General features: G+C 49.3%; 2 protein-coding genes across 2 annotated transcripts; one reads left to right on the top strand and one right to left on the bottom strand.

The window, feature by feature from the left end:
- Positions 1–6,934: 6,934 nt before the first annotated feature.
- Positions 6,935–15,515, bottom strand: TMEM176B (transmembrane protein 176B). The gene is given in 8 exon segments (XM_078059838.1): positions 6,935–6,959; positions 8,223–8,233; positions 8,579–8,698; positions 9,606–9,836; positions 10,050–10,106; positions 10,462–10,572; positions 12,293–12,504; positions 15,439–15,515. Coding segments are annotated over 7 exon segments (759 nt in total). The 5' UTR covers positions 12,497–12,504; positions 15,439–15,515.
- A 1,319-nt stretch (positions 15,516–16,834) lies between these two features.
- Positions 16,835–20,007, top strand: TMEM176A (transmembrane protein 176A). The gene is made up of 6 exons (XM_078059752.1): positions 16,835–17,029; positions 17,502–17,612; positions 18,694–18,750; positions 18,906–19,127; positions 19,667–19,777; positions 19,917–20,007. The coding sequence occupies exons 1-6, from the start codon at positions 16,844–16,846 to the stop codon at positions 19,947–19,949; spliced, it is 720 nt and encodes a 239-aa protein (XP_077915878.1). The 5' UTR covers positions 16,835–16,843; the 3' UTR covers positions 19,950–20,007.
- Positions 20,008–20,256: the final 249 nt, after the last annotated feature.

Here is a 20,256-nt window from a genome sequence, read left to right on the forward strand (position 1 = left end):
ATTTAAAATCTGTTAAAAAAGAGCTCACAAAAGTCCAGGAAGGGTGCACCATATGTGTACACTGTTGGAAGGTGCACAATAAACAGCCAGCACAGATATGAGAAAGATACTCAACTTCATAAACAGTAAGAGAGGTGAAAATTAAAATAACAACTTGCAAAAATTGGGAAGAGTTATAATATCTACCACGGATAAAAATTAGTGGTGAAGTTAAGGAGAAGTACAAAGGATGCTTTAATGTACTGCCGGTGAAATGTACATTATTGCAGCCTTTTTGGAAAGCTCTCTGATGACATTTATTGCCTTTTTAAATATTTATACCCTCCCATGAGCAATCCTATCCAAAGACTTCCTCCCATAGCAATAGAAGCTCTGGTCAATGCAGTCCAGGAGCACAGCGGTGTTTCCAGGGACAAAAATACAGGAAGTGAAGTCAAAACTCACCAGCAGGGAGATTGGGGGTATATTATGTAGCCATTAAAAAGATGCTAAACAGGGGCACCTGGGTGGCTCAGTCCGTTAAGCATCTACCTTGGCTCAGGTCATGACCTCAGGGTCCTGGGATCAAGCCCCCAACAGGGCTCCCCGCTCAGCGGAGAACTTGCTTCTCCCTCTCCCTCTGTCCCTCCCAGCTGCTGGTGCTGTCTCTCTCTCTCTCTCTCAAATAAATAAACAAAATCTAAAAAGAAAAGATGCTAAATATGCTATTTGGATGTTCTTAATTTCCCTTCTGCTTCTCTTAGGGCCTGTTTTTCTCTCAGCTCATTCAGCCTCTATTTTCCCCCATGTACCTGCTCATCCTTGGCTTTCTGCTCATCCTTTCACATGAAGGAGGGGCAGCCTGCACGGGCACTTTCGCCCCAGCGCAGACTCTCCAGGGGCTCCTCCCCTCGCGGGCAGTCTGGCCAGCGACTCCCAATTCCCAAAGTAGCCAAGGAGGGGGACCACTTGAAATCTCAGCTCTCCCAAGGGAGACTGCTCGATCACTTAAGAGAAGGGCTCTTCACGATTTATGAGTTTTTGGGCTCTTCCGCCTCCGGCCTGACTGCTGTCTGGGTTCTCCGTGCACGTGGGGTCACCCCATGGATCATAGGATGTCGTGTTGTTGGCTCGCTTTAAAGAAGCAAAATGACACAAGCAGATAGGTTAGTGATAAAGCCAGATGGCTCAGAGAAGACAGAAAGGATCTAGGGGAAGTCTTCCTTCAATTTTTAAAAAGTTTTTTAATGATTTAATTCAAATTACTTTTTTGATTAGGGAATATTCCAAACATAGGAATGGGTATACAATGAAAATCTCCCTCCTACTTCATCTCCCACATGCTCAGTTCCACTCCCCCCACCCTTGAGACAGTCAATGTTGCTAGTTTTGGTATTCTCTTCCAAAACCATCCTATGCATATATAAATAAATATCCATACATTTACATACGTATGCATGTGTATATTTGCATACATTGCAAAGAATATATACAATCTGTTATGCTACACATATGTTGTTTTAAAAAGATTTATTTTATTTATTTTTTAGAGAGAGAACGGGTGGCAGGGAGGGCAGAGGGAGAGAGAATCTCAAGCAGACTACCCGCTGAGTGCAGAGCCCCATGTGGGGCTCAATCTCATGACCGCTGAGATCATGACCTGAGCCGAAATCAAGAGTCAAAGGCTTAACTGACTGAGCCACCCAGGTGCCCCTACACGTAAGATTTTGTAACCCAAATTTGTTCACAAGGGAGTGGTAGTTTAGGGAAATCGTGTCAGTATAATGTGACAGTCATGTTGGTGCATCTGTGATTTTCTCCCCCGTGTTAGATAATGTTCTATCCCACCAAGTAACAACAATCGAACAAGTACCTGGGTTCACTCCCAGCTCAGGACGCTTTGAGAGCAGCACCCCAGGATCTGGGACCTAGAGATTCCTGGACATCAACTCAAATGCCAGGTCGGTATCTCTGTCTCTCCACTTATTAATTAGAACTGTTGCAACTGCAAGTGGCTTAAGCAAAAGGTGACTTATTTGGTCACATACTAAAATGGTCAAGAGTCACTCCGGCTTCAGGCACTGCTGCATTCAGGCTCAAGCAATATCCCTTGGACTGGGTTTTTCCCACGTCCTCTCTGATTCCACAGCTTGTCTTCATTCTCGAGCTCCAAGGTGGTCTTTGGCAGCTCCAGGAAGACCTCTCATGGTGGCCATACGGCTGCAACAGCTCCAACTCTGCAGCTTTCCAGGTTCAAGTTCAGCATAAAGAGCAAGAGCCTTCTCTGGTATCCCGAAGACTTACTCTGATGTGATCAGCTTAGGTGTGCCCACTCCCAAAACAATCACCATGGTCTGGGGGAAATGATCTGCTGCTTGATCTAAGTTTGGGTCACCTGCTTTATCCCTGGAACTGAGGATAAAGCCCCACCATGAACACATTGCCAGACAATGAGGAAAAGAGATTTCCCAAATGGAAATCCGGGACTGTTCCTAAAAAAGTGGGGAATGAATGCAAAGGCCACCTCGTTATGAGATTCCATACTAACATTAGCCCATTGGTTCTCAAAAAGTATTTTCCCCACCTCAGTGCATTTCAACCAAGAAAAGATAGGTAACTTGAGAGTTTCCAGATGGTTCTGATGTATATCCTAGTGGGAATGTTCTTCTGATCCCACATTGGAAATCGCAGCCCTACTCAGTGACCACCCAAATATTGTGCCATTAATCACAATGCAAACAGGGTATAAATGGCTCAAACACATTCTGTGCACAGCTGGAAAAGATAATTCATGCCATTTATTGATTTATCCAACAAATATTTAGAAGCCGTCCTCCCAACTCTCCCTAATATCACTCCTGTATATACAAATGGGAGGGTTTGTTTACCATTACAATTCACTGCTGATTTCCAAATTTACATTTACAGACCACATCGTCCATCCACAGGAGACTGGCTGAACTAAATGTGCTATATGCATACAATGGAATATCGCTTAAACAGGAAGGGAACTCTGACACATGCTACAACATAGGTGAACCTTGAAATAAGCCAGTCACAAAAGAATAAATATTGTGTGATTCCACTTATATAAGGTACCTAGAGCATAAAATTCACAGAGACAGAAAGTAGAGGGTGGTTACCAGGGCCGACGGGGGGGAAGGGGGAATTAGCGTTTAATGGGGACAGAGTTTCAGTTGGGGAAGATAAAACGTTCTAGAGACAGGTGGTGATGCCTCCACGACCATGTGAATGGACTTAACGTGACCGAACCTTACACTTAAACATGCTAAAATGGTAAAATAATAATAATAAAATAAATTAAGTAAAATAAATAAATATCATGAGTAGGTAGCAGAAAACAACAAAGACTTCAAATTTTGGTGTTATTTCCTACAGAAAATAAAACGAATAATGCAGTAAGTTTAAAGAAATAAAATAGATCCTCAGCGGCATGACTGAGAAACAAGAGAGGATCAGAAGAGAATAGGAAGGTTTGAAAAAGAAGGAAAGATAACGTCTGGAAATGTTTAACAAGAATCTAAAATTTCACAGATTATAATAACTTGAGCAGTAATGAGTAAACTTGTCAAATAATTATGAAGAAGTTATCTGGAATGCAACAGGTAGAAACAGAGAGATGGAAAATGAAAAACAGAAAAGGAACGAGGAGATCAGGAGGCTGGAGTGAGAAGGTCCAACGCATGTCTGACAGAGAATTCAGAGGGAATTAAGGGGAGAGTGTAGGAAAGGGACAGATCACAGGCGTAACTCAGAGTTTCTCAAGTTTTAAAAACAAAAGTGTGGGGGTGCCCGGGTGGCACAGTCAGTTGGGTGTCTGCCTCTGGGTTTCAGCTCAGGGTCCTGATCTCAGGGTGGTGGGATCGAGCCCTACCTCCAGGTCCACGCTCAGCTGGAGTCTGCTTCAGACTGTCTCTCCCTCTGCCCTCCCCCACTGCGTGCGTGCTCTCTCTCTCTCAAGTAAATAAATAAATCTTTAAAAACAAAAGTGTGAATCCTGGGACTCAAAATTATTTAAAATAATTCCTCAGGAAGAATTTTTCAAGGGAAAATAGATTCATACACACCCACACATTCTGAAGTAAATCTTCAAAACACCAAAGAAAGGGAAAAGATCTTAAAAGCCACCAGAATTGGTTACATTTAGTTAAAGAAAGAATTGTCTATCCAGTGAAACTATTTATCTCAAGCTGGGTATAATAAAGAATATTCTGATCAAGACAAAGTGAGAAGGTTTACCTTTACTTTTAAAGAGACCTTTACTTTTAAAGAAACTTAGAAAGGATGTACCTTAAGGAAGAAGAAAAAGCAATATCAGAAAGAAGCCAAGAATTACAAGAAGAAAAGGAGAGCTTTTTGTTCTTAGTAAAAACATAAGCAAATCTAAGCAGACACTGAGTACACACGCAAAAATAAGATGTCTAATTTGTGAGGTTAAAATAAACCAAGCTAGAACTTGAAATTGAAGACAAGGTCATATAGCAAGGAGCATTCTAAAGGCATTGTATTTTTCAGATAGAGGATAGGCTATCAACTACCTTTAGAATTATTTGGTTAAGTGCACAAGTGTTTTGTTTTTTTTTAAGATGTCAAGAGAATCCACTAAAAAATTAGAAATCCTCACGAAGGGGGGGGCCTCAAGAGGGGAGGGCGAGAAATGAACTTGGCAGATAAATACTGAAGAAGTTCATAGCAGCACCTAGCGGTGAAAAAAACCGTTGAGATGTCTCCTTCCTACTTGAAAAGGAATTTTTTAAAAGAAAGTTGACAGTTTTTCCTAAACCTTCACTGCACATTTTTTTGTGAACAGTTCTTTCAATTGGAGGCTCCAGGGTCTTCCTTGTTCGGTTTGAGACAATGCGGCTTTACCCCATTCCCTGTAGCATATCTGAAGAGACCGTGCTCTTTGCAGGGGTAAGAAATAGTAAAGGAACGCTCCCACCACTGGAAAGCAGTCCCCTTCCCGACATTTCATAGCCCTCGCTCCTTTGGAGATGCTTTTCCAGGAAGTTTGCCCAACGGCCCTGCCCCCAGTATCTAACGGAGCAGAAGGCGGGGAAATTGCCTGGTGCCTCCCAGATTGAGCAAGGACAGACACTACATCCGCTGGATCCAGCTGAGCCAAGGCAGTCCCAACCCCATCCCCTCCCTCCGCTGCCTCCTGCAGCAGGGACTAAGGAGGCCCTGCCCTTCGTCCCTCTTCCCGGTCTCAGCCCCTCCCAGTCCAGCAGCCCGGTCTACACCGGAGAGGGGAGCCGAGCTCTGTCCAGTGCAGTTTTAAAAACGAACAGCACTGGGTCTTGAACACCAAATGTGAGGCCATTTCCAGGTTATGGAATCTGGAATCTGGTCCTGATGCTAAAGGACCCCACATCCAACGGGGAAATGGGGAGTTGACAAAACAAAGTTAAAAGCAGGGATTAGAGGGGTGCCTGGGTGGCTCAGGGAATTGAGCCTCTGGCTCTTGATCTCAGCTCAGGTCTTGATCTTGAGTTCAAGCCCTGCACTGGGCTCCAAAACAAAATAAAGCAGTGATTAGAAAATAAAACCATTTCCTGTGCATACTCTGGTTTTAAATCCTTCAATAAATATAAACCGGCTTGAGATTACTTGCCTGACCCATGTCAGGGTCGTGAGGCTGTTTCCATCTTTTTATACACAGTTTCACCACCAAGATGGAGCCATGCAGACAGACCAATAACTGTGGGTTTTTCTAAGTAAACAAAAGCAAGGGGAGAAGGGTTTGACATCTGATTTCCTACAGAAAAGGAAAAGATTGAGAAACTTCCAGGGCTAAGTCACGGGGTGAGGGGAAAGGGGTCAGAGAGAGGGAGTGCCACCTTCCCTCAGAGACTTAGCAACTTCAGGGGGCAGGGGGTGGGGAGAAGTTGCCAGACTCTGACATTAAAAGACCATTTCACGTGGGGCACCTGGGTGGCTCAGTCGGTTAAGCAGCTGCCTTCGTATCGGGTCATGATCCCGGGGTCCTGGGATCGAGCCCCGCACTGGGCTCCCTGCTCAGCGGGGAACCTGCTTCTCCCTCTCCCTCTGCCTGATGCTCCCCCTGCTTGTGCTCTCTTTCTGTCAAATACATAAAATCTTAAAAAAAAAAAAAAAGAACATTTCATGCAACAACATCCAAAAAACCAAAAACAAACAAACAAAAAAAAAAACCACCAAGTTGACATTTATTTCCCAGTATGAAAAATGAAAAACACTTCTATCTGATCTGGCCATAAATGGACTGGTTAAGAAACACTGACACACAGAAATTAATAGCATCTAACGAGTTCATACAAAGAATTAAAACAAAATGATTAAATTCAAGGGGGCTCGTTTCATATCTGAATACTCCCAGCAAGCCACCCAGGTGTGATTATCTATCCCCCCGCTTCTCAAAATCTGCTCAGCACAGGAAGCACCACCTTATGCATCTTGTGAAAATGCCAATTTTGATTCAGCAGGTCTGGGGTGGGGCAGAGTGTGTATCTCTAGCAAGCTCTCCGAGTTGCCCCGAGTTGCCTCGAGTTGCCCATCCCACAGGCCAGTGCATCTGGGCAGATTCACACTTGAGGCAGCAAGAATAGAGGCTCCTGTCAATCACCCAATGGAACTAGCCACCACCACCCACCGCCCCAAAGTGGCCCCCTACACCAGGGGCTGGCAAACTTCTTATGGAAAAGGCCTGATAGTAAAGATTTTAGGCTTTGTGGGCCATTCAGTCTCTGTTGAGACTACTCACCTCTGCCCTTGGAGCATAGACAATGTGTGAACAAATAGGTGTGGTTGTGTTTCAATAAAACTTTATTTACAGAAATAGGTGACAGACTGGATTTGACCCCAGGGTGAAATTTGCCAACCCCTGTCCAATATTCTGAACATATTTCTGGGTCATCTCTGTGGTCTTTTCTTACACAAGCTTATTTACAAACCTCTAAGGACTAGGCGGTGAGGAGGCCCTGGGGAGACAGAAGCAGGCCCTCCATTCTGAACCCCCATGCACAGGGCCAGGCCTCACTCATTTTAGCGGCCCTGCACCTGTTCAGCATGGCCCCATGAGACAGCACTGTTATTTCTCTCTTAAATGTGGGTGAAGGTGGGGGCTCTGAGGCAGTCTGCCTGGATTTGAAGACTAGTTCCTCCCCTGTAGTCTGCCAAGGAGGGATAAATCCTACCTCACAGAGATTTCATAAAGCCACCTGGAGATGCAAGGCCGCCAACTATGATGGAATCAGGAAAAAAAGCCAGAATAACGATCACTTGTTAATTCTACAGACCATAACCTGCTTTCTTACCCTTCAGAAATGCTTACAACTATATATGTATACTATATATTTATAGATGTATAAAGAAAATGAAAAAAGTTTTTTAAATTCCTCATATCATTTAAAAAGAAAGTGAAAAATAATAGCGGTGTGTGTGTGTAGAGAAAGAACTAACTCTACTGTAGAAAGGAAAGAAAGAGAGAGAGGGAAGGAAGGAGGGAAGGAAGGAAGGAAAAAAGGAAGGAAGGAAGGAAGGAAGGAAGGAAGGAAGGAAAGGAGGGAGGGAGGAAGGGAGGGAGGGGAGGAAAAACTCTTGTTTCATGCCTCACATAGTTCTATAAACCCCCCAGAAAGTTTTAGTCAAAATTATAGATGCTTAAATACAATCTCAGCAGGTAAAAAGATTCTAAGTATATGAGAGTTATTTTCACTTTACTTTGAACAGAAGGAAATCATAAAAAGGAAGTTTGCCATTTGGGATATAGAGTGGGACATATATTGGGTCTTATTGGGACCTTGTTTCCATGTCCCAAACTGGCCCTCACTTAAATCCATACATGTCAGCACAGAGAAAGACGTTTTCACAGCATACCATGTGTGGAAGAAAGGGAGACGACATCTTTTCTGGGCAAAATTATTTTCCTGTTGTTTCTGTTTAATCGGCATTAGAGAAAGGCGACAGCCCCTGTTCCTTGAATTGAGGCCACTGGAGTAGGAACAGTGGGAAGAGGAGGAGGCCGGGACAAGTGGCCAAAGGAGAGGCAAGTGTGAGGGACAGGGCAGTGAGGGGCCCTGGGGAGGGGATGCTGGCCTCTCCAGAGGCCCTGGGCTGCTCTGGCTGGGGGCATGTGGAGGCCCAGGCAGGGTCTGCAGGGCTCACAGGATGATGGCAGCCACAGTCTTCTCCTTGGAGGGGGAGGGAGGCATTGATTCTCCCCCAGTAGCTTTTTCTCGGACCCTTACTTATCCTGAAAAAAACAGGGGAAATCAATCATTGCTGGGGAAAAGATGGGGCCTAGTTAGCTTCCTAGAACTTGAAATCGGGTAAATGAAAGAAGGAGGGGAAGGAAAAGGTACAGAGGAGGGGGAGCTACCCAGAGATCTGGGACAGGAAGGCACAAAGGAGGGTCTGAAGAGGCAGAGGGCAGCAGCTAACCCAAATACGGTGCTGGCGCACGCTCCCCAAACAGCAAAGGACTAAGCTGAGTGCTGGAAAGAAGCTGAGGGATGTTCCTGGCCCTGATGTTCCTCCCTGTTCCCAGAGCTTCACCAAACAGACCCATTCTTTCCCCTGTGCCTCCCTGACAGCTCACCAGGGGCCGGGAGCTCTGGCCACACAAGCTTCGAAGACCCATGCCCAGGGAAGCCAAGGATATGATGACCTGCAGGACACAGACAGCCAGGAGCAGAGCATGGATGCCTAGGAACAAATTCTGGAGATAAAGGAAGCAAAAAGACACAGTCAGCAGTCTGCTCCTCTGAGTCTGCTCTTACTACCACCTTATCAACCTGGCCAGGTATCAGACTCTGTCCAACTGACTACTTGCCACCGAAGCAGATTACATTTTCCAACCATGGGGCACCCATAGCTTCCACCCCATTTGCTTGTCTGCAATGTGACCTTACCACAACCTGTGAAGAGCTGAATCTATCTCTCTACCCCTAGAATCTGGAACAGCCTGTAACTGTTTTGGACAACAAAATACAGTGGAGGTGACACTGTGCTGGTAGCTTCCATTTCCCACCTCCTGAAATATTCACAGTGAGATACTTCCTGTTGGAACCTAGTTGCCATGCCATGAGAAGCCCAAACCACATGGAGAAGCCGCTGTAGGCTCTCTGGTTGATAGCCTCAGCTGAGCTCCCAGCCAGTTGAGCGCCATCTTGGAGCTCCAACCCAATCGAGCTCTCAGAAGACTTCACCCCCCACTGACGTCTGACAGCAATTGCATGAGAAAGCCCAAGACTGCCTATCTGAGCCCAGCCAGCCCACAGAATGTGAGAAGTAATGATAAATGAGAGTCTTAAGCCAAAGTGTGTTGGGTGTTGTGTTTACACAACAATAGGTAACTAGGACAGCCACACACCAGAAAAGAGAGAAGGGCGTTCTGTGACATTCTCTCTTAAATGTCTGCCCTTTGCTCCTCATCCCCTTTGATTCAGGAATTCTTATGCCATGAGGGTCTGAGAAATGTCTCCAGCTTAAGTTAAAACCTCCTGAACCACAGACCTAAGATGAGGTCCACACTCCAAGAGCCTACATCTCTGCCTGCCAGTCCCCCAGCTCCTTGCGAACAGACAGTTGTGCTGGGTCCCTGGAAGACTGGACTCTGTTCTCACCATCAGCATTTGCATGTAGGTTCTGCACCTATCCTCATTCCACCGTGACATGCGACTCCTTTGCCACGTCTCTTTGTACCCAGTGGTAAGGGTGGCAGGTTCTGGGGACTCACACACAGAGTCGATGTAAAGGAAGCCATCACTTGGCGAGGTTAAGCTGTTCACACAGAGGACAACAGCAACCACGGCCGTGGAGATGCCAGCCAGCGTGAGCAGACCTGATGCACAGCCCTAGAAGGGAGAAATGCAGGGCGCAGACCCTCCTTATTGAGAGCCAGGAGGTCCTGGCCCCAAACCTGTCTCTTCTTCCTCATTTCCTGCCCCAGGAAACCCTCCCCACCCCTCCAGGAAAGATCCCGGGACATTAAGAACCAAAGGGAAGAAGACCAAAAAATAGAGCAGAAAAACAGACATGGGAGGGGGCAGAGAACACCCAAGACTCACTGAGAGTTTGCCCCGGTGCTTCTCATGGATGATGGCCCCAGCTCCTGCTACAACAGCCTGCAGAGAGAAGACACCGGAAAAGGCTTCCAGTTTACTCTCCTGAAGTGGCCCCCCCCCCCAACCCGTTCCCAGGACAGCCGATTCGAAGCAGGATCCAAGGGACTGGCAAAGACATGGAGCACATGGACAGGACTCCATCACAGCTGCCCTGCCTTCCCAGCCTGGCCTGAAGGAGGAAAGTACAGAGTGACAGGGATTGGCTCGCCCCTCAAGGCCACTTCCTCATGGTGAAGGGCATTTGGATCCCGGTCTTTGGTTTCTTCCCCAAATCCCTGACCCAGATCCAAAGGAACTTTCTCCTTGCTCATAACCACTTGCCTGCCACCGAGCTTACAGCCCCTTCCTGACTCACCACAGACCCTGCCCAGAAGGCGCAGCCTGAGGCACGCAGCTCTGTCCAGGGCCCGAAGCAGAGCAACCCTCCAAGAACACAGCTCGCAGCCCCCAGCAGTATCTAGATCACCTGCAAGACGGTGAAAAGCCAACTCCCTTCCCACCAGCCCACACGCCCCAGGAGAGGCCCCCCAGCTCGTACCTGGCTGGCTTTCCTCTCCTTTTCCTGTCTTGACCTCTCTGCAGCTCTGATTCTGGAAGGTTCTGTCCCCTTCACATCCATGAAGCAGCATGTTGTGGCTCTCCTCCATCCCTCTGACATGTCAGGCTTTTTGTCATTGCTTTCTCCTCAGTGCCACTCTTTGTCATCCCACTGGATGATTCCCACTTTTTTCTCCTCATTTCCCCTTAGGAGTCCCACCATCTTGCCCAGGATAAGCTGAAAGGACCCCTTTCAAGAAAGAAGTGTGTTAGCTGACAGCCTTCAGTGGTCAGCAGCTTCAGGGTCCCTTTGTCTTTCAAGCCACAGGCACACTCTTTGGGGATGGCCACCCAGCCACTGGTGAAGCAAGGCGGTGGGTACGGCGGCCATTTCCACCCAACGTGGCTCTCCGATAAAGTGGCCGTTCTTGCTCCCAAGCTCCCCACAGGGCTGGCAGAGACCTTGTCTGGCCTGCATCATGATCTGGAGGCTCCCCTTGCCCAATCTTGGTCCCTCCTTTCTCATTCATAGGTGTGACACTCTAACAAACCTTTTACACATTTAACTCTGACTCATGTCTGCTTCCTGGAGAACCCAGCTATCACTGCCTCTTGGCCGTCACCAGCTTCTCAGCCCGCCAGCACCTCAGATCTGCCACATCCAAGTTCCACACCTCACCTGCACCTCCAGTGTCTGTCTAGCCTGCCTTCCAGGGCCTCGGGCTCCTGGTCACACCAAACCTCAGCATGTTCTTGGATTCCTCTCCTCCCTCGTACCCCAAGCCCACTCACTCCCAAGTCATGGAGACGTCATCCATAGATGACGGAGACTCCTCTCTTTCCTTGGCATCTCTGCTGGGCCCAGGCAGGCACAGACCCTCCACCCTTCTTCCCTGGACACCTCCTGACTGGGAGGCAGGTTCATTAAAAAGCCCAGGTTCCTGCTAGGAAACCACCCATAGCCTTCCCACTACTGAAGCTGATTCAGGACAATTTCTCACCTTGTCAGTCAAGGCTCTCAGCAGTAGAGCCTTGGGCTGCATTTCCAGTCTGATCTGCCCTGAGTCCCATTCTCTTTACTCTGACAGAACTTGCCTGAAGCTTTCTGGCTTCTTCACCCTTGCTCCTGACGTTCTCTTGACCTGGAATTCCTTTCCTTCCATCTTTCACCTCTATCTGTCTGCACACACTCTTCCTCCATGCGAGGTCTGGCTCAGATGCCAACTGCTGCAGGCCGATCCCCAAGGATGTCACCTGCTCTACCTTTCATTCTAGGCATGCCTGTAGTGGTGTGTTCCCTTCTGATGGATGTTGAGCCCTTTTAGGTTACAGACTAGGGACTCTCTCTGTAGTTTTCTCCAAAGTGCCTATAATAGTGCCTCGCATCTGCAGGCCCTCAGTCCACATGGGTTCCATGAAACTCAGCTAACAGCCACCTGTCCCCCACCTCCGGCTGAGACCACCCCCACTGTACCAAAGAAGAGGCCCATCATTCTTTTCCATCTAAATGTGTAGGGGAACCTGCCAAAACTTTCTTTTCCCAAAAAAGATGGGATACAAATAATAAGTTCTCATGAAGAGTCAACCCACTTCTTTTTTCATCCCATTGAAGGAGAGTTACCATCCTCTGCACCACCTGCTCCTCTTACCCCCAATACCAGCTGCCCATAGCTCATCCTGGCCTCGGAAGGGCCGGTGTCCCGAGGGCGAGAAAAGATCTCCTTCAGGGAAGCCCCAGCTTTTAACAATTGTGCCAAAGCTGATTCCTGGTGGATGTGGATGTTGATGTGGCTGGGCTGGGACAGTGTAGAGACCACATCGACTCCATTCACGGTCACCATGTTTTGGGTCATCCTGCCTGCTGGGAAGAAGACATAGAAAAGTGAGGTCTGAGAACCAGCGAAGATAAAAAGGAATATGTTGCATGAGTGAAGGGAGAGAAAACAGTCCCTTGTCAAGATCCAAAGGGTCTTCCCAGAGCAGGTAGCAGAGTCACAGTGGCCTTAATCTGGGATGCAAATCCAATCACCTCTAGAGTTCTTCACCACATATATTCTTGGGCCTCCCCCCAGAATGGTCTGACACAAGTTTGTCTGGGTCTTGAGTTGGGCAATGAAAGGAATCTGAATTAGTTCAGGGACTTAATATATATATTTATACATAATACTTCCATATGGTTAAAAAATTCAAAAGATACAAAAGGATATACCTATAAAACCCTCCCTCCCATCTTTCTCTCCCAGCCACCTAGTTGTCTTCTCGTTGGAAACTAATATTATCATTTTTTATATATCCCACAATGACATTTTTTGCATAGAAAAGCATATAAAATATATTCTCCTCCCCCTTTTCCCACAAATGGCAGGATACTACATAAACTAACTGCACAATGATTTGTTCACTGAACTGTGTTTTGAAGATAATCATACATCAGTCCATAAAATGCTTTCTCACTCATTTGTCTGGCTGCACAGTGTTTCTTTGTCTGAATGCATCATGATTGTTTTCAGCAGGCTCCTATTTCTTTTAAGATTTTATTTATTTATTTATTTATTTATTTAAGAAAGAGAGAAGAGAGAGTGAGAAAGCATAAGCAGGGGGAGTGACAGAGAGAGAGGGAGAAACAGGCTCCCCAAGGAGCAGGGAGCCAAATGCGGGGCTCCATCCCAGGCCCCTGGGACCATGACCTGAGCCGAAGGCAGACGCTTAACCAACTGAGCCACCCAGGCACCCCTCAATCAGCTTCTATTGATAGACATCAATTTCCTCTTGCAAACAATGGGGAATTGGCAGGTCAATGGGAATATGCATGTGTCATTTCAATAAATATTGCCCTGTGTGGGGCTACCCCATGCCATTCACAAGCAGAAGCAAGGTCAAGGAACGTCCACTGCCCCTCTCCATGGCCAGCAGGAGGTGTCAGCAGATTTTTTAATCTTTTTCAAATATATATCAGGAAAATTACATTCCTTTGTAGATTTTAATCAGTTTTAAGCAGCAAAATGCCCCCTTTTTGGTGGATATCTCAGCGAGATTTGACAAATTTGTACATTTGTACAACCCCAACTACAATCAAGATAGAGAACATTTCTATGTTGCAAAAATTCCTTAATGTTCTCTCCCCAATAAACCCCTCGACCCTGGCCCAAGGCAACCACTGATCTGCTTTCTGGGGCTGTTCCAGTATAGTTTCAGTCCATAGTTCTCTTATTATGAGTGATATTGGTCATCTTTTCATATGTTTAAGACACCTTTTTTCCTTCTTTTGTGAGCTCTCTGTCCATACCCAGGTCCTTCTTGTTTTACTGTTTTGTTTTGTATAGGATCTTGGGTATTCGAAAAATTATCATCTGTGACATGATTTCCAAATATTTCTTTGCAATTTATGATTTATTTTTTGATTAACCAGTTTCCATTTTTATTTTATTTCTGGATTTTATATCATACTTAAAAAGGACTTTACCACATCAAGATTATAAAATAATTCTTCCCTGTTTTCTTCTAAGTAGTGTTATGCTTTCAGTTTTCACATTTAAATGTTGATCCATCTGGGATTTATCTTGTAAGTTGGAAGGTACAGATCCAATTTGTTGTGGGGTTTCTTTCCCCAGATGGTTAACTTCTGAAGGGTATGTTCTGTTTGAGGAATATATTATCTTTCTCCTACTGATTTAAAATGTTCTCCTGAGCAAAAATGAAATTCTCCTAGGAATTCAAATCTATTCTAGTCTTTATATTCTGTTCATTGGTGAGTCTGATGAGTCAGGCAACCTTGCCACTATTTTAATGATGAGTATGGAGTTTAATATTTAATTGAGTTATTTCGTGACCCTCCTCATGTTATTTTTTCTTTCATGGTCTTTTTTGCTAGGTTACTTCTCCATATGCACTTTGGAATCAACTTGCAAAGCTCCAAAAGTAATTCTAATTGGCATCCTACTTTGGCATCACTGATGGAAATCACAACGGTATTAATAACGATTCTAACATTAGCAAGATGGCAACCCTAAAGTCTTCCCTTGTATTCTATGTCCTTTACAGAGCAGTGTCATTCTTGTGCCTACCTGGTCTCCTTAGAGGTATAAAGGACAGGTGTTGGACAATTCTGTAGACACACAAGTAGGTTCAGACTTGTTCACAGACACACACAAGGAAGTCTGGCCCGGATTCCAGCCAGATGTCCCCCTTGGGTCCCAGGAGCCAGCATCATGGGGCAGCCCTGAATGTGCCTTGGGCTCCAGCTCCCACTGAGCCCCTCGGTACCACCACTTCCCCCACGACACTCCAACCGTAGCTCAGCTGAGCCCCCTGCTCTTCTTCTGGACCAGGCTGGTCCCATGAAGACTCTCTTCCCACACCCCCAGACTCCAGCGTGTGAGGCTCATCCCTGCTGCCCTGGTCACTCTCTCTGTCTCGCTCCTCTCGGTGTTCCTGGAGCTGGGGAGAGAGGACCAGGACCCATGCTACATCCTGGGCCCTCTACCTTCCAGCTTCACTCTGAAGGACCTCTCACCACCAGACCACCTGAGCTTCAGCCACCCCACCAGGAATAAAGGAGGGGTGAGGCCTGGTGAGGTTGCTGGAGCCAGACACATTCTCCTCCCCCTCCCCAGGTCACACCCTGTCTAGGGCATCCCTCCACACCCCTAGCAAGTCCTATGGGAACTGGGAGCAGCATCCCGTGAGATAGGATGGGGGCTTTGGGGACCAGCCTTGAAGACTCCTCAAGAGAGGAAGGTCCTATGGTGAGAGTCTCCTGGGAAGGGGCCACCTGGTCTGTAGGGACCCTGCTCACCGGCTGTCCTCTGGGAGCCTCAGCAGAGCAGGGCTGGGAGGATCCACCGGCAGCTGAGGACCAGTAGCTGGGAAGAGAAGAGCAGAAGGAAGAGGTGGAGGGAAGAGGGTCTGACCTTCAGCTTTGCAACTTCCCAGAAAACAGCTAGGGCAAAGGGGCCCCTCTAGGGGGATTCCATCTTGAGTAGATAACCAGGCTGGTGAGAAAGGCAGAGTGCACGCATATGAGTGCACACACACACACACATACGCACGCTCATATGGACTCTCACAACACAGACGGGGCCCACACTCACAGCACCTGCAGACCTGTGTTGAGAAAGCACCTGCCCAAGTGGTCATGGGGGACTGGACAGCTTCCCGGGGTTTCCCAGGACTTATCAGCTTTATGGGCTCCCAGGCCACCCACTTCATGCCCACGCTCCAAGCCAGAGCCCAGGGATGGCCTGGCAGCTGGAAACCCCCCACACAGGGGCCCCTCTGCCTAGCTATCTTCCAGAGAGGTTGCTGCTAAAGTTCAGCAAGCCCCTCCTCCACCCTGCCCTTCTGGTGCTCCACCAACCTCCTCCTCCATCCGCCTGGTTCCCAGCTCCAGCTCCCGCTCAGCCCAGCCCAGCTGGCCAACCCTGTGGCACACTCAGCCCCGGGGGCCCTAAGGAGAGCAGGTGAGGTGGGGCCGACAGCCAGGCAGCCCTTTCCCAGGACACTTCCCCACTGGACTCCCCACCTACCCCCTCACAGGCCTCCAAAGCCTGGCCCAGAGCTTGTTGGGGATGGAGAGAGGGAGGAACCAACCACCAGTGGACCATGGACTCCAGGAAGGTGGCAGGAGTAGAGACCAGGTGTCCCTGTTTGATGCCAAGTCAGGCTGGCCTTGACCTCTACCTTCACCTGCAACTGGTTCCTTCACTGTTGGGTGGGGGGAGCTTCAACAAGCCAGGTGGAGCGGAGTGACTACTGGTGGAGAGGGAGGTACTTAGGAGCTGAGGGGTGTCCCCAGGCCCGTCTGCGGAGTAGCTACAGCAACAGGAGCTCAACAGGCAGTGGGGCCTGGGCTTCTGCCCCGTAGCCTGAGGGCTCAGGGTAGGGGTTGTGACAGCAGGCTGGCGGAAGAGGGTGGAGAGGTGAGGACTGCAGGGCACTGCTTGGTCCAGACCCTGACGCCGTGGGAGGATGAGGGGACAGCGGATCTGGGGTGAAGGGGGAGGTTCCAGCGGGCTCAGCGGTCGCCACTTTACCAGCAGTCGGGCTGTCCTGACACGACACCCTGGAGAAAGGGCCAAGGACGTTGCTCTGTGACCAGAGACCTCCACCAGTCCCAACGGCCAATGGGATCTTTGAACACATCCTGCCAAATTTTCCTCGCTCACGCTTCCTTCCTCTCTTCCAGACAGATGTCCGCAGGCATGGGGACAGTAGACGGTGGTAAGGTGGACCCTGGGACCCCACAGCCCACCCACATCCACGTGCACATCCACCAGGAGTCAGCTCTGGCCACACTCCTGATACGTGGGTGCTCCCTGCTTCGGTCCCCTGCCCCTGGTGCCACCTCCCAGACCTGGGGCAGAAGCCGGCTGCTGGTGGCATCCTGGGTGAGTAGGGGCCCAGAGGGGCACCCAGGCTCCCCGTGTCAGGAGAAGAAGACCCTCCTTTTGCTGTGCACGCTCATGGCCAACCTCTCGGAACTGGAAGCTCAGCCAGTTTTATCTCCTTATTAGAAATCCAGATCGCCTGTGATCTATTTCTGACTTTTTTTACTCACTTACCGGTCTTCTCAATAAAAGCTGAAGGAGGGTGGGCTTTGGGCTAAAAGGGTGCAGGGGAGCCATGGCCATTTACAGTCCTAGCCAGTGGAGCCCTGAACCGCCCTCTCCCCTCTGCCAGACCTAGCGTGGGCTGGCTCACCCTCCTCCTTCCCCCTTCCCCTCTTTCTCCTTCAGTGGTTCCTGTTGTTTATACCTGGAGTGGCAGGTCCTTAAAGCTGCCTGAGACGTGGGGGCAGAGTGTTGCTCCTGGGCCCAGGGATCTGGGAGCCAGCTTCTTAGGTTCTTCTTCTTCCTCCAGGTGGTGCAGATCGTATTGGGGGTGTTGAGTGGAGTTCTGGGGGGCTTCCTCCAAATCTTCTACGGCTGCACCTTGTGTGGCTCAGGAGCTGCCCTCTGGACAGGGGCTGTGGTGAGTCGGGCAGGAGGAGGGTTGATGGGCCAAGAAGGGACAGATTCGCCTCCTGTCAGAGGTGATAGACCATCACCACCACCATCACCAGGATACTATAAAATGTCAGCAGTCGAAAAGCCCTGAAGTCATCGAGGCTGATTTGCTGTTTCTACAGATGAGAAGATAGCCGAGGGAAGTGGTGGTCTGACCAAAGTCACATGGCCAGCTTTCGTGGTTTCCCGCCAGCCTGGCCGCCTCCCCCCAGGTTCAGCAGCAAACATCAACAAAAGACCTAGGACCCAGCTCATTTCCAGACACTTGCATTGAGATGGGGAGGCAGAACATACCAGAAAGGGTATAGTCTACAAGATAAGGTCAACTCCTGGTCATTTCCCATAGCCTTCTGCAGGTCCTCCATGCGGTGGGAATCTAGTGGGTGCCACCAAAGGACAGTGGTGAATGTCCACAGATGGGTGTGTGCGATCTGCAATAGGGGCTTGGGGGCAGGTCGTGGTAGCACCAAGGGGCCCTTCGGCACACCCACACTCACAGAATATTGACTGAGAGAAGAGCCAAAAGTAATCATCCCTGTCCACCCAATGGCAAAACACTCAGATTAGTTATAGCATCACCAAACAGGATTCGAATCCATCTGTCCCCCAGGATGCACCAGACTTCCTGTTCTGTCAGCCCAGGTGGCAGGGTCACAGGGCACTGCCGGGACAGGCGCCTGGACCAGAGGCCACCCACAGACCCATCCTGCACTGAGAGCTTCCCCAACAAGCTAGGGCTTCCACACCCCCATCTGGAACCTCCATAAAACACCATTGCTTTAAAAGGACGGTTTTGGAGAAGGGAAGGAGGGGTCTTCAATGTCACTAAAACAGAGGGTCCTGCCACCTCGGGAGTTTGACCCAGGCCTAACTAACTACAGACAACAAAGCTTAGCTCAAAACCTCGGGTCCACATGGAGTGTTCCAAGGAAGGACCGGCCGATGGTTGGCTCTGTCCGTGGGGGTTACAAAGGGAAACAGAAGCAGGCAGCTGGAGGGCTTGTGTCTCCTGGGCTAGCCCCAGTCCTGCTTCCATCTGTCCCCAGGCTGTGCTGGCTGGAGCTGTCGCCTTCATTTACGAGAAACGGGGTGGCATCTACTGGGTGAGTTTGGGGAAGGGCAGGGGTGGGACGCCAGGCCCAGAAGTTGGAGGCCGGCCCAACCAAGCCTCCTGCCCGGAGCCCACCCATGTCTCCCCGGCTGGGCTCCCGGAGAGACTGAGTCTCCAAGGTCTCATTCTGCCTCCTCTCCTCACCAGGCCTTGCTGAGGACCCTGCTCGCCCTGGCAGCTTTCTCCACGGCCATTGCTGCCATCGTCATTGGGGCTCGTAATTTCTATGAGCACCACTTTTATTTTAGAGACTATATCTGTCATGTCTCCTCGACGGCCTGGTCCCAGGCCACCACGCCCCCTAGCACCCTAAGTCCAGAAGAAGCCAGAAGGATGCACCTGTGCCTCTCCTACCTGAGCATGCTGAAGGTGGGGGTGGGGGTGCAGAGGAAGGGGTGCAGCAGGCGCTGGGCAGGGAGGGCCAAGATGGTAGCTCGTGTCACCTGTTCCACACCCAGCTAGACTACTGTCACCACAGCTGTGGCATTGAGCAGACTAGAAACAGTCCCTGTGCTTGGCGGTGTTCCAGACTCATGGAAAACACAAACATTGAAATAATCATAAAGGAACCAATGTTGCAAGGGTGCAAAGTGCTGCAGAGGGATTAAATGCACATCCTCCCTGGATCCTCTTCAGCCTCCGGGCTGCCGGGGCACCGAATCGTAGCCCGAGCCTGTCACTGTTCAGATGAGGACACTGAGGCCTGATGAGAGGGGTTTCTGGCTGCTCTCTGCATGCTAGACTCGTCAACACCCCCTCCCTCATGCAGGGCTCCTTCCTCAGCGCTTCCAGAAGCTACAGATGTGAGGATGAAGGGGGAGAGAGAGGCCCTGTGTTGGAAATGAGGGAGAGACAGAGCAGATGGCACAGTCACTCTGGTGCCAACAGCTTTGGTCCTCTGTCCACAGGCCCTGATCATAAGCTTTCCGGCCATGCTGTTGGGTGTCTGGGTTCTGCTGCTTCTGGTATCTCTGGCGCCCCTGTGTCTGTCCTGCTGGAGAAGGTCCCGATGTAAGAAGGTGAGTCCCTAAAGTATGTGTCTGTGTTTGGGCGGCAGGGGTGTCCAGAGGAGCAGAGATGGAGAAGGCGTGGCTTGGGGAGGGAAAAGGACCCTTACAGTGAGTCCCAAGGGCCATCGAGCCTATGTTTCTACCCCAGTGGGGGCCCAGCCCGAAGAGCCCCTGTCCCTGACCAAGTGGCCCCCAGGACAAGGACCCCAGGAAGCCAGGAAAGTCCGTATCCATGGTGGGACGCTGGGGCTCTTGGCATCAGGTACTATAAGGCTAGTGCTGGATCCGGTTGGCTCCAGAACGAAGCTGCGCTGGAGGAAAGAATTTGCACCTCCCCACACTATCCTGCCCCTCTGCCTCCCTCGGGAAACAGACCAGAAGAAACTGCTGGAAGTGAGTGAAATCTAGCTCTGCTTCTCCTGAGTGCTCATGCCTGGACTCTTTCTGGACTGGGCGTCCCTGTCTCTGGCTCCTGGGAGAAGGACCGG

This window comes from Halichoerus grypus, chromosome 12, assembly GCF_964656455.1.
Source record: "Halichoerus grypus chromosome 12, mHalGry1.hap1.1, whole genome shotgun sequence".
In the NCBI taxonomy this organism is placed as follows: Eukaryota; Metazoa; Chordata; class Mammalia; order Carnivora; family Phocidae; genus Halichoerus; species Halichoerus grypus.